Source organism: Chaetodon trifascialis, chromosome 4, assembly GCF_039877785.1.
Source record: "Chaetodon trifascialis isolate fChaTrf1 chromosome 4, fChaTrf1.hap1, whole genome shotgun sequence".
Taxonomy (NCBI): Eukaryota; Metazoa; Chordata; class Actinopteri; order Chaetodontiformes; family Chaetodontidae; genus Chaetodon; species Chaetodon trifascialis.
The window spans coordinates 15305386-15319266 of record NC_092059.1 but is presented as its reverse complement, the minus strand read 5'-3'; the positions used below and the strand labels follow the sequence as shown (position 1 = coordinate 15319266).

The following is a 13881-nucleotide window of genomic DNA, read 5'->3' as shown; positions in this document are numbered from 1 at the left end:
GTGACAGTGACACATTGAAAGAAAAGTGCATGTCAGACCTGTCATGTAAGGAAACAATTTCGGTCAATGGAATGAGAGAAGATGACATGCATTTGCCATGCCTTTCAACGGCAGACTTTTCTCTCTATATACACATAATGGGGGAGTCATCTTGACAGTCAAGACCTTATCAAGTGGTAGGCAACAACAAAGGGTCTCTGAGCAGTAAATAGCATCTGTCTCCCTGCTCCTTACTGTCACAGTTGGGATTTTGATATTGCAAGAAAGTGAGATAACAGGGAAAGGAAAATAATACTGCAATTAGGACCTACTGTAGCTGTGATAAGCTGCGGTTTCAGAAGAGGGAACTGAAGAGGGGCAGAGGGCAGAACGATGGACAAAAAGGATGGGATGAAAGAAGAAAGGGCAAGAATGACAGTTAAAGAGAAGTGGCGGAGAGATCATAGGCTGAGAGCAAGGCTGGGAAAGGGACAAGGCCAAAGAGAGTGACAGGGAGGTGAAGAAAGGGAAGGTAAACAGCATGTAAAAGGAGGCTTTGTCTGCAGAGGATTTTGCTTAATGCCCACCTTTTTTGGTGGAAAGCCTTGAACCTTTCAGTTCTTCTCTTTGGCAGGCCGGAGCGCCAAGCTGTCTGGCTGGCACAATACATACCTTGAAGTTGGTAGTACTTGATTAAGTTGAGCTCAACCACCACTGCGGTTATACAACCTCAGACTTCCCCTAATCAAATAGCATTAAAATATATTGGTCCATATAAATCAATGAGCATCTGAACCAAAGGTAAACTTTGCCACTCTATAAAGAGACACCAAATGTTGAAAAATGACACCACGCTTTGTTCCTGGTGATAGCCTAGTTTAACAAGGCTTTGAATTTCTCAGAAGTTTAACTGTGAGCAGGTAATAAAACCGCAATGCCCGGCTGTTGGTTAGGCTTGCAATCATAGCTCATATGAGATTTGTGTTTACTCACTCAATCCCTCTGCCTTTTGTTCAACTCTAATTATTTTATTCCATCTGCCAATGACTCGCCCATTCTGACACTATCGGAGATTGCATCTAGAAATCGTCACACAATGTTTCCATTGATCGGCACTGGCTTGCTTGTCACATTCATTAAAAAACTGCTGGCAGATTCTTCCCAGACTTCATCAAAGCCTAGACCTTTCATCTGGGACCAATGTGAGCGTATGTGTGAGCGAGATGCAGAGATTGTGGGGAAAAGATAGAGAAAGGTAGAAAGCAACGGCAGGCACACTCTTGTATCTGGGAGGAAGCTGCATGGTATGAAAGTGAAGACTTGGGCGAAAGGTTGGTGGAATGCATCCAAGTCAGGAGATTACAGTTTCTCTGCTCAGATGGATCTCAGATGGAACTTACTGCTGCTCTGTTCCTCAGCTCTTCACAGTCTTTCACCCTCTTCTTCCGCCTCCTACTGCACCTGCCCTCCTCCACTTCCTTTCCCCCAACCTCAACGTAATTGACCTTGGCTCCCGGCAACCTCTCTGCAACCTCTGTCCTGCACAGTTGCTTCTCTCAACACCTTTTGAAATGAAGCGACTGCCCAATAAACAGAACTAAGTGGCTTTTAGAAATGAAAACCCTCTCTCATTGCCTTCCTCTGCATGGCTTCACACACACGCAGCTCCAACTTTGAGGGGCTTTAATAACTGATAACCTTTCTGACTTTGACTCAGTAGGTGGGGGAGAGAAGCATGGCGTGAGCTGGACCCACCATCCGCATCGCTCACCTAGCCAAGCTAGAGATTCAAACGCCAGAGTAGGGCAGGGCAGTTTATACCTCATGGCAAAGAAGGGGCAGCCCTGGAAGTATACGAGCTTGCACCTGGCTGCAATCCACCACCTGCTAGGTTCAGCCTCCCCGTGACGTTGGAATCTACAGCACTAACACGCTAGTCTCACAGAGGTAAAAGGAAGGTCAGATACCATGTATAACCTCTCGGAGAAAACGTCTTGCCTTCTTGATCTTTTTTTAATCTGTTCTGCCCCTTTGATTTCACACACATACATACACACACACTGCTACACACCATCGAAACGCCATATTTCTGGGGAACCAAAGCAGATAAGAAATGTAGAGTCTTTGAACTGCCTGGATGTTTCAAGCCCCTTCTTCTCCTCTCGATCTCTGAGCTCTCCTGCTGCTCTGCTGGGACAGAGAGAAAGGGGCTGATCGATGGGGTCTGACAGCAATGAAATGAATGGAACCAGGCACCAGCTGATTGATTCATTAGCAGAGGAGTGAGTGGATGTGGATGTGGGCTCTGACCCTAGGAGGTGGATGGGTGCGTGGGTGAAGATTTCGCGGGGGCTTGTGTGCATGTGTATTGGGCGGAGATAATGTGTGTATGCGTGTGTATGGCTGTGTGATTAAGCAACTGTCACCATTCATGTGTGTTAAATGTGTGTGTGTGAGAGTTGAGAGGTCAGAAGGGATTTCCATTGGGTGCGAGAGGGGGAAAGGAAGCTGTTTATGGCCTGACTTGGCACAGAGGGAGGGGGTCAGCCTATATTGTCCGGAGCTTTCATCTGAATCATTGCAATTAGTCTTTCACAGCACTCGTTGTCAAATCCCTGTGAAAATCACAGCTAACAACCACCATGTCACACAGGCAGACAAACACTTAATATTTATTTGAAATGGTATGATATAATGTATATGAATTACAGTTTGCAATGAAGTAATCACCCAGTAACAGATGTTATGTGGATGTGATAAAAAAAAGTCCTTTGTGAAATAAAACCTACATTAAACTAATACACTCAACCAGTTACTCTCATTACTTCTATCAAAAGGAAATTCTGCTGCAGAACAGACTTTCTTATCATAGCGGAGCAACAGCTCTGTGAACTGGCCAAAGCTTATGGCAAACCCACGGGGTGGCCTTCCTTCCCGTCCTCTGCATGCTGCTGAAAACATACATCATGACTGTATTTGTGTCACACTCACACACACACACACACACACACACACACACACACACACACACACACACACACACACACACACACACACACACACACACACACACAACTTAAGAGCTCTCTGCCATCAACCAAATGGACAGGTGTTAGGGCCATCTGACGGACGAAAGACCAAAAGCAACACCTCCACATTTGCTAGATTGCCTCCATTAAATGCTTGCCTAAATAATAGCCAGTTAGACTTTTGGACCTTTCTTACATTGCCCTCTAAATATTGCACTCACTTTGACATTAAAGTCACTGTGTCACTGAAACTCCTTTTCAGCTTGAGCTGAGGTTAAATAAATGCTCCCCACAGCTGGCGGTGCATCTAGGAGGCCACAGCGTGGAACCATGGGGATTATGTAAATAGCCTGACAAAAGGTCATGTGCGACTGGTGCTGTTGCCACTGAAATGTGTTAGATTCAACGTGTATGAGCTGTGCAGTACAGAGTGTGTATAAGATGTTCAGAGTGAACTTGATGCACTGTTGATAGCAGCGAACCAGTCTGGTTAAACCAGCTGCTGTTCTCAAGAAGACAAAAAGGGAAAGGGAGAAATATTTAATAGAAGTGGGGAGCCCTCCTTTAGCCTGTGGGGCTTTTGAAGTGTAGATGAAGTGCAGGTGGTGAGTGTTTTTGACATCAAGGATGAGCAGTGGGGCAGAGTAAGGTGTAATGGTGCCCTGCTGCAACACTGCACTCAACAAGACCCCTTACCAAGTAAAATATACACTGTTCAAACACTTGTTCGCACACATGCATTATGGTTAATTACAACAGACATTTGAGCCGATCACATCAGGCATGACTTCAGCTTTTCCCTTGAAGCTGTTCCTATCATCACACATAGGCTCTGTGCGCTGTTTGAAAATTAGCAAAGGCTGTTTTAGTGCTTTTGAAGGGAACAAGGCCTGGAGCTAGGCCTTGCACCTCAAAAAGTCCCACCATCAACCACCCAGCTATGGTTCAACTCAACAAAGAAATTTCCCCCATCTGTCTTTTTTCTTACAGTTAACAAGGCTGACAAAGGCTGAAACCAGGTGATGTGGCCTTTCTCCCCCCTCAAGGCACATTATTTTACAGCAGCGTCCCCTTTCCAGACAGATGTAACCGGCTATTTTTTTAAAGAGAAATATCAAACATCTCTTTCAGCTCCATCGGCAAAATTTGTTACAAGAGTCCGAAGCTTGTAAAAAAATGGTGGGAGGAGGCCCTGAGGTGGATAAAACTGCTGCCTGGAGAAGTCTACTCCCCCAAGCTCCACCCTGTGTTCCTTGGAATAACCTCCACTGCTCGCCAAGTGAAAAGCGCCATAACGACTGTCATGTCCATACAGAATCCTTGTCATCTCTCCGAAGGGCTCCGCATCTCACGTGTATGTAAATAGCACGACTGCTCTGATGAGCTCACTGGCCGTGCCGACAAAAAGAAGTCAAGCGCACAGCTCCGACCCAGTCTCCAACTGTGCTTTTGACCTGGTCTGTTTGTGAGTTTTTGTGTGCGTCAACGAGCCGTGGAAAGTTGCACAGTCCGTCTTTCTAAATGTACACATCCTCTTTCAGGGTATTTTTATTCGCCACTGGAAAAGGATAACCCCTGGAGCTTGATTGTGTTAGAACATCTATTGTTGAGAAGGAGCGAGAGTAGCCTTGGGGAGTAATCCCCCCTAAATTCGTCCAAACAGACCTCCCTCATGACCTCTGGATAGGGGTCACAGGACGTGGGTGGAAAGCACAGCAGGTCCTAACTCACTTATAATCTGGACATTTTGACACATGGTAATTTTAGCTACACTTTATGGACATCCGGTGTCGACAGGGCCTATAAAACTCCAACTCTGATGGCCATTAATATTATGTCAAACATTTCATCAGTATTGTGAAAGCCATTAATATAGTTCGGAAAGGACCAGAGGGGAGACATCCCTGTCTGAGTGATCTGAGCAATGTGAAATACCCATCATGCATCTATACAAACACACACGTGCACACATGCTATGAAACTTTCATATGCTGGGCTGTCCTCTGACAAAAATGAACAGGCTCTGACTAACTTTAGACCATTGTTCAAATAAGAGGTTGTCAATTAACACTTTTTATATTTTACCTTGTGCAGGGAATACAATTATAAGAAAAACTCTTTCACGAAAGGTTTTAAGTTAAGTCTCTAAGTTCAGTTATCAGTGACAGGGGCTAATACAGAGGGCGGTGTCTCTCTTTGTGCTGCCATTACATGACTTCATTTTTAATTCAGTCCACCTTTGCTGGCAGAGTAGACCTATCGTGACATACTGCACTCCCGACAATATACACACAAACAATCCCCAAGCCCTGTAACCTCCCAAACAGACATATACACACTGCTACCCCCTCGATGCACCACCCGTATTGCTCTCGCCTCACTCTCTCCCTCTCCCTCCCTGTGTCTGTGTGTCTCTCCCTTGTTCTGCTTGGCTGACTGCAGACACCAGCAGTGTGTCTGTGCAGTGGGCAGGCCCAGACACACTCGCCCTCCTCTGCTTGCTCTCGACAGTGGGTGCAAAGACGTGCCATCCCACAAGGCCCCTCTGTCGGATGCCAGGATGGACTGCACGCACAAATGCCATACACAAAAAGAGACGCGCACACGAGCTGCACACACACATACAGCTTTGGAAATTGTCCAGAAAATACCCTTAGAATGTCCTGCTCTCATGAAGCTGACATACTACTCACTAGGGCGTCTTTCATGAACATAAATATTTAACTTTCAAGCAATTACAGCAAACACATGAGGAAAACAGGAGTCATTTTAACACTACACATGACTATATTAGTGTTGCTATTATGCACAAAGCCTTTAACATTTATATCAGAATATTCATATCAGCTGGAAAAGAAGGTCGGGTTTACCTACATGTGGAGGTAACTGTAAAGTAACACTAATATCCCACAGAACATATTGTATTACGATAATATGCTTACACTCATATTTCTCTGACAGGGTAATGTTGCTGCTGGTTTTGTACTCTGCTTCTGTTGAGCCTGTTTTGTAAGCTCCTAAAGCTAAGATAGAAACTACCTTTATGTTTCAAAGCCCCAAACAAATACAATAAAACAGACATGACTTGACAAGTTCCCCGGTGTCATGTTTTGTCTCGTCAATCAAGACTTTGCAGTACAGTGCTAGAGAATCAAGGCTGAGCTCATCCCAGCTGCCTTATTTTCACCGGTCATCCTGCTTCGTCCACTTCGTGGTGTGTGTGAAGGCCCCAGCAGGCCTGACACGGCTGTTGCTTGCCTACATGTGAAATTCCAGCTCGGTGAATCTTTCCGCGCCGCCATATGAGCCATGAACCATCATTCGGTGCACATGAGTGCTCCCGCAGGCCCGTTGCATCTGCAAAGTCTGTCAACTCTGCTGCTCTCTGGGTTTTTGATCCAACTCTGCCCCATATCCCGACCACCACCTCACTGCTCCCCCCGTATCATCCCACCCCAACTCCCACCATGTCGTCATCCGCTCCCCCTTCTTTCTGAGCGCCTTACGCCAATCTGAACCTAAGTCACTGTACATCTGTTCAACATGGCGGCTGCCTAGCATATGACCTACCGACTGGCTGGGCTCTGTCGAGGTCACTACACCAGGATACTGCTGAGAGCGGTGCACTGATACTATTGTTTTCACTCATGGTTCAGTTTATTCTCTTAAACACGTCTGTGAGTGTTGAGATTGATCTGCGTTGCTTTGCCAATTTGTTACTCAGAAGAAAATATAAATTCAATTGCACTACCAATGAATTAACATGACTGACAAAAAAAAACTTGAATTCAAAAGGTATGTACATGGTAGCAAAACACTGATGTAAACTGAGTTAACCAATAATAATAATAGTAATAATAGTAATAGCAAAGATAATAGATTTTACATGCATATTCTATAAAAGTCTACATATTTATATTAATAAAATAAATGACTAACTACATCTTGTCTATATGTTAAAATTATTATTTACAGAGTAATAATAATAATAATAATAATAATAATAATAATAATAATAATAATAATAATAATAATAATTCTGTTATGATTGTGACGGCTATTTTAATGTCTGTTATTAATGTCTGAAGTGTCATTATTATCATTATTATTGGAGAAGCAGGAACACTTTGTGCCGAATGTGCATTTGTGGCTATTGCACAGGAGTCGAAGTTATGCTTCGCCCGGCCAGTTGATTCTGGACATTGATAAATAACCTTGCGAACTGGTAATCGCCTCTCTCAAGAAGACAGCCCGCATCCAACCTGATTCTGCGGTTTTGAAAGGCTGAGCAGCGTTCATTCGGTCGATCGATAAGACCACATTAGTTGACACTTTGAACGCTCTTTGTGTATTGTGCGTCTGAGCCGCTGTCTCTTTCTGCCAGCATGCTCTTATTTCTTACCATGAAAAAAAAAACGTGTATTATTTGTTTAATAAGCCTACCGTTATATATTCGAACAGATAGAATAACTGATCCAAGTCCTTCTCCGTTTTTCTGACCTCCACAGGCAATGATTCATTAGCAGAACTGCCAGAATGACTTTGCTTTTATTTTGCAAATTCACTTTCCTCTTCCACTCGGCCCTTGAATGGTCTGAGTGATAGCCACCATAGAGTCACTAACAGTGCCCTTTGTCTCTTAAATTGTGACCCTCAATGCATTTGTTCAGTAGAGGAGCTCCTGGAGTAACGTTTAAGATCGGAGCTTCACTGTGAGTCCTGCTCAGGCCACACACACACTCTCCCACACACACACTGATGCTGCGCTCTTAAATATAGCCTGGCGATATGAGGGCCGTCGGTCAGCAAGTGTGCCGGACAAAATGGCCCCATTACTCCTCTTATCGCTCATATGAATCAAGTATTAGTCAGATGCAGCCCACCAAAACGTATGAAAAGGCCCAAATTTGAGTTTGCACTTCATAATAATATCAGTGGGCGCAAACTTTAAACAAGGCGCCACATTGGCTTTTCCTTTGGAAATTAAAAAAAAAAAAAAAAAAACATCAGTTCAGCTTTTATCAGTATTCCCTTAAAACTGTGTCAAATTCTCAACTAAACGTTACTCACGTTTTCTATTTGTTTGAATGCAAGTTTACGCACATTTTTCACTCATTCCATTTGCGCCCGATATTCTAGTGTGTAATGAAACATGATTGTTTATATTTCCATTCTTGAATTAACTCTAATTCTTTTGTGGGGGCGTTTTTCTTGTTGCCTGGTGATCACCGCCTGGAAATAACAATTTACACCCCCCCCTTTTGCCACTACCTCACTGTCTTATAATACGTGTCATAAAATAATGATGATGACGAGGGGTCCTCCTCCTCTAAAGAAAGACCAAGGGAGAATAAATCATGAAAGAGAGAGAGGTGAGAAATGTGCCAAACGCAACCGGGCACAGGGAAGCTCCTGTGGAGGTGTGATCTCACCCACGTAAAAACATAAACATGCGCGCCTCAAAGGCCCTGGTTGTGCGCATAATCGCTCCAACACACACCGCCGTAAATAGAAAAAACAAGCATACAGAGTGAGCGGGGAACCCTGAGCAGCGAGCATAAAAGTCCATTTGTTTAAGTTTAGTCAGAAAATGATTCCAGGTGAGAGCTGCTCAACTGGAAGTCGTCGTAAGAGGTTTGGGGTTTTGGGCTAAACTGCGAGCGTAATGGGTTTGACGTCATTGTAAATCCACGCAAAACTTTTTCGGTCCGTTTTCAGTTGTGGCACCTGAAACTCACTCCAATACTTGCGTACTGAAAGAGTTCAGCAGGCTGTATCTTCTTTCAGCATCATATAAACTCGAATGCCTTGTGAATTAAGACTCAGCTCAGACAAACAGCCTGTATGAGTGTGCCACTCGTCGTCTGGCCTGAGTGTCATTATGGTGCCTTTGTTCGTGCCCTTTTTTCCTGTGCTTCCTCCCTCCATCACAAGTAATTTACACCGAGCAGTAACCATACCGTCTGTGCGCTACAGAGGACTGTCATCGACGCAATTTGTCTCCCCAGCACAGTGATTACAGCTGTAAGTTCACCAGGCAAGGCCTTTCTTATACTGAGGCCACCGATTGGCCTGACCTCTGCAGCACCGATAAAAACATAATGAATTACACTTTCTAAGACAGAAAATAACTGAGGTGGAATTAAAAGGTCGTGATCCTCAGACAATTAACACATTTGAATAGTCGAACTCTTACAAAAAAAAAAAAAAAAAAAATCCGTCTTATTAAATAAGATGAGCCTTAGAACAACCATTATGGCAGGAAGATCTCATCCCGCGGTGAATAGCTGGTCATTCTTTTTGAGAGGGCCTCATTTGAGCCACGTAAACCCAATCAGTTCAACGAGCTAGAGTGCATGGACAGATTCAGAATGTCGTTCAGCAGGAACTTGCAGCCACTGAGAGACCAGGAACGGGCGAAACGGGCTCATAATTAATCAATTAAAAGCAAACAAAATTTACAAGACTGATTGCTGTAGGTTTAGCTATTACATGTGAGTTTAGGGAGCGGATGTGAACAAGAGAGGATAAAAAGAGAGAAAAAAGAGGAGAAACAAAGGAGAAGAAAACATGAATTCATTAAGAGCCTTTCCCCGGGCTGTGTGACCCCGGGACCCGGAGAGACGCACACTGGGGCCGCTGAAAACTTCTCTATCAGGCCGCTTGTCTCTCCCCAAATCGCCATAAAGCCAGATATCACAGGAAGAAGCCCCAGCATCGGCCATAAATCATCCGACTGTATTAAAAGCTTTGGTAAACCCCCCAGCCAGGTCAGTCGGGTACAATTTATGGCATCACTTACGTAGAGAATAGATTGTTCTAACGAAATACATCAAGCCAGTGCGCAGCCAACTCGCTAAAATTGTCAAGTAAAAACCAAGCTCTCTCTCTCTCTCTCCCTCCCTCTCCCCCCCCCCCCCCCCCCCCCCCCCTCTCTCCCTCTCTCTCTGGTAGCCCCAACGTCTGCAAAACAAGAATCCACTCATCCACTCAAGCCATGTGTTTTAAGTCAGTGGTTCCCAGCTGAGGTCCGGTGACCTACAGGGGTCAATACGAGGGGTCCAGGGGGGTCCATAACAAAATAAAGAACTAGAATTTCAGAATAATTTGGTTCAGGAGGCGTTGGTATTAGAAACATGTAATGCTAACCGTGGGACCATCATTAATTCAACACTTTTCCATCAACATGCAAAGTGCATGTAAGTTTGAGTTGTGGCTCTAATATAATATATTCCTGTGACTAAACCACTTCTGTATTAGGACTCTTATCATAGCGGTCGCCCGGTTTTTTTAGAGGTGCCAGTAAAACAACAGACCTTATCAGATAACTTTTACTACTCTCTTTTCACTCATGGCACTCGTCTATTCTTTCCACCGCCAGGAAGCAGCGGTGTGAAAAGCGACAGAGCCAGAAAAAAAAAGGTGATTTCACGACGAGTTCAAGCAGTAGTGCGATCTTTTCCCAGCACCGACTGTAACAGGCCTGCGGATGTTTTCTCAAATTAGGGTCACGACACTGGAAAGTGAGTTGAGAAACAGAGTCGAGTCCAACGCACGCTGGGTGGTGTCGCGCCAGACTGCGAAACATAATCTTTATTTTAAATGATTTAGATGTGCGGAGGCTTCTTAAGGAACACGACCTTGGAGTAAAATAAATTAGCGTTTCCTTTGTGGGATAATGTTTTCTACTTTTGTTGTTTCAGCGGTATCTGTACGAGTCTACTTCAAACACACAAACAGACGTATAAGGCTGATGTTTGCGTTTGAATTCGAATTATTGACATCAGGCAAAATAAAAAAAAAAGTAAAAGCAATAATAAGAATATTAAAAGTCGGAGAAAAAAAAACAGAAATGACCCCGTGTATTTTTAAGGGGAAAAACTCTTAAAACACCGTGCGGACAGGTCCATAGAAACAAGCTGAGGGAGAGAAAGGCGTTTACTGAGCCAGTGGCCCACTGTCCTACTTTCCTACTGGCATCACAAGCCAACCGGGAGCCTCGCCTGGGCTCCAGCATGCACAGTTCAAGCTTTAGGCCCTTTCCAACCCTATTTCCACTATTCCTTCTTCGTATTCCCTCTAACAGAGCAGGGTGAGACGCTCCAACATGAAGCAAAGGAATAACAGAAGACTTTGCTGAGGAGAAAAACAGCTAGAATTTCCCATCGATTTTACGCACGGCAAACGTCAACACTCCGCTGAAACAGATGGCTTTGTTATTGGAAGTGTTGTAAAATGTGACTGTAAATAATCAATGGATGGCACTTGGAAAAAAAAAAGGCATGAACAAAAGTAAAAAATAAAATGAATACCCTACAGAGATAAATGACACTTCATTTGAGAGATTTGATTAACACTTCGCGTCTCAAATCAATTGAGGATAAATTAGAAAAAAAAATAACATATTGCAGCTTTTCCAAATCAAGTCACTGTGAAAATAATCTATTGTCGGATTTTTTTGAATGTATACTTTGACCTCAAACTGAGTGCACATGTCAAAAGGCCACGCACTCGCACAGCCCTAAAATACACGCAGCCGACCTGGGGGAAAGTGTCTGGGGGGGCTTGGAGCCGCGGCTCCCCGATGAGATGCAGTGTGGCGCTAATTTCGTTTAAGCGACGAAGAAAGCACCCGCAGCCGGCAATAGCCGATCTAACAAAAAGGAATACACAACTGCCATTGAAATGGATGAGCTTTCGTTGACGCGCATAACAATTGTGTACAGAAACCAGTGCTGGCCACAGCGCTTGGCTGCGTAAAGCCAATAATGCCACCAGTGATCCCTTAAAAGAAGCCAGATGGCCACTTGGAAAATGAAACCTTGCTTTTAATTCGGAAATGACAGAAAAGGGGAGAATTTGGGCACCCGGGAGCCTCGCCCGCTGCGGCGCCCATCCTCTGAGAGGCAGTGGGTGCAGGCTCACTTCAGGGAAATCGGTTGTAGGCATCGCATGAGGATGAAAATTCTTACCTTCAACGGCGGACACCACGGGCAGCAAGAGGCTGCATAAAAGCAGAAAGTAATCCATTGTCATAAAGCAGTCAGGTCGGACATGTAAATAGACCCACGAGAGAGAGGAGGGAATACAATCCTGGGTGATCCGACGCTCCGCGCACCCAGTCCCGTCCCAGTCCCTGTCCCAGTCCCAGTCCCAGTCCCAGCTGTGTCAAGCCTCCAGGAACAGAGTCACCCCCATTCACCAAAACACGTAGAGGTGAGCGGTGGGAGGAAATATCACCCTTAGTTTAAAATGTGCGAAAATAGCAGCCCTCTTTTCAGTGATCTCCAGCGTGCCTTTTTAAACCAGAGCGAAGGCAACTGGCGCAAGTCTTCCAGTCCTTTCCCCTCGCGTGGAGCAAATCAGCTGAAAACAGGTAGTCCAGTCCGCGGTCACCATCCGGAGAATATTTCCTGCAATATTTCGTTGAGAGTCAATGACGGGAAAAAAAGAGGTAACAGCCTTCTTCAGGAGATCCAAAGACTTTCTCTGTGGTCAGAGGATCAGAGGCAGAGATAGCCGTACTTGTGTCAGAACCATGGTGTACAGTCCCAGATAGGCATGTGCGCGCTCACATGCGTCCGCGATCAAGTGATATTCCTGTAAAGAAACAGCCGCGCGGTTTACAGATATTTATTCCCTGAGCGAATTTATCAGCTTTGGCTGCTGTGAGATCCGTCTGCTTCGCTCGGCTTGTGCACTGGAATGAGGCACACGGCTGTGGAGGAATAACGGGAGAGTGCAGGGAGAGAGAGAGAGAGAGAGAGAGAGAGAGAGAGAGAGAGAGAGAGAGAGAGAGAGAGAGAGCGGGGGCCACCAGCAGGAGGAGGGGTTACGGTTAAAGCAGCTGCATTGAAAAAAAAAAGTCTACCTTGACAATCATTAAGTCTCTGATGAATTATCAGAATAAAATCTATTTTAAGGAAGGGCGCATTTGTGATATTTGTACTTCTTCCCACAGCAGTCTTTGTCCCTCGCATCTCGGTCTTCCATGCCAACCGATCTTCTCTCCTAGACACTTGCTTTAAACACTCTGAGACAAAAATAAAATAATTGGGCGTTTTTGGAATCATTTGCGCAACATTTTGAAATGCATCTTCACTTGACTTTTCTTTTCAAGTGTTTGCAAGCCCTAAATTATGGCTTCATTATCGAGTTGGTCTTTTATTTCTTTTCCTTTTTTTTCCCTCTCCTCTCAGCGCGTCACTCTGCCTTTCCTTTCCCGGGACTCCAAGCCCATGCGCAGGCATGGACACACAGCGCCTCCCCGCGGGTCGCTCCGCTTCGATGCAAAGGAGAAACAATCCTTCTGCTGAGTTTTTCACTTTAAAACCGTTCTCTGTTCACTCCTAAAATACTAAAACGTTTCGAAAATGCTCCGGCGGACACTGGACAACCCCCACCCACCCTTATTCCAAGCGCTCCTCGGCCGGTTTGACATTTTCTGTGAGTATGAAAGTGCATCATCACATCCAATGCGTTTATATTCTCGACTTCTTTTCGTTAAAAAAATATAAAAATGGACGAATAAAATACGTAATTTCATATGTTCATGCAAAACATCAAAGTTTTCCACTAATTTCTATTTAAGCTTCCGTGGCATCGAAGTTTTCTGTTTAATTTAAAGTAATAACAAAGTTGAGAAACTCTCCCAGACGCTTTTACTTGAGCGGAACATAATAACTGCGCAGCCGTCTAAATCGCTCGTTTGTGTTTATAATACAGTGAGACATTTAACCCAATCGGTCGGGCAAAAAGCAGCTGGCAGAGTTTTTTTCCTGGAGGATTATAGACCTGCACTTTACTTTTCCTTCTTCTTGGATATGTTGAAGAAGGGGGCAACAGTCACGAGCAGGCTTCTGCAGCCTTTCTC

The 13881-nt window shown here is 44.6% G+C and overlaps 1 protein-coding gene across 12 annotated transcripts in view; it reads right to left on the bottom strand.

Moving 5' to 3' along the window:
* LOC139330719 (ephrin type-B receptor 3-like) overlaps positions 1-12715 on the bottom strand; it is a 58661-nt gene extending 45946 nt beyond the window's left edge. For all 12 annotated transcript variants that reach the window (XM_070961789.1, XM_070961793.1, XM_070961794.1 and 9 more), the window contains exon 1: positions 11981-12715. In XM_070961789.1, coding sequence (XP_070817890.1) covers positions 11981-12044 — 64 coding nt within the window. In that variant the 5' untranslated portion in view covers positions 12045-12715. The remainder of the gene's footprint in view (positions 1-11980) is intronic.
* Positions 12716-13881: the final 1166 nt, after the last annotated feature.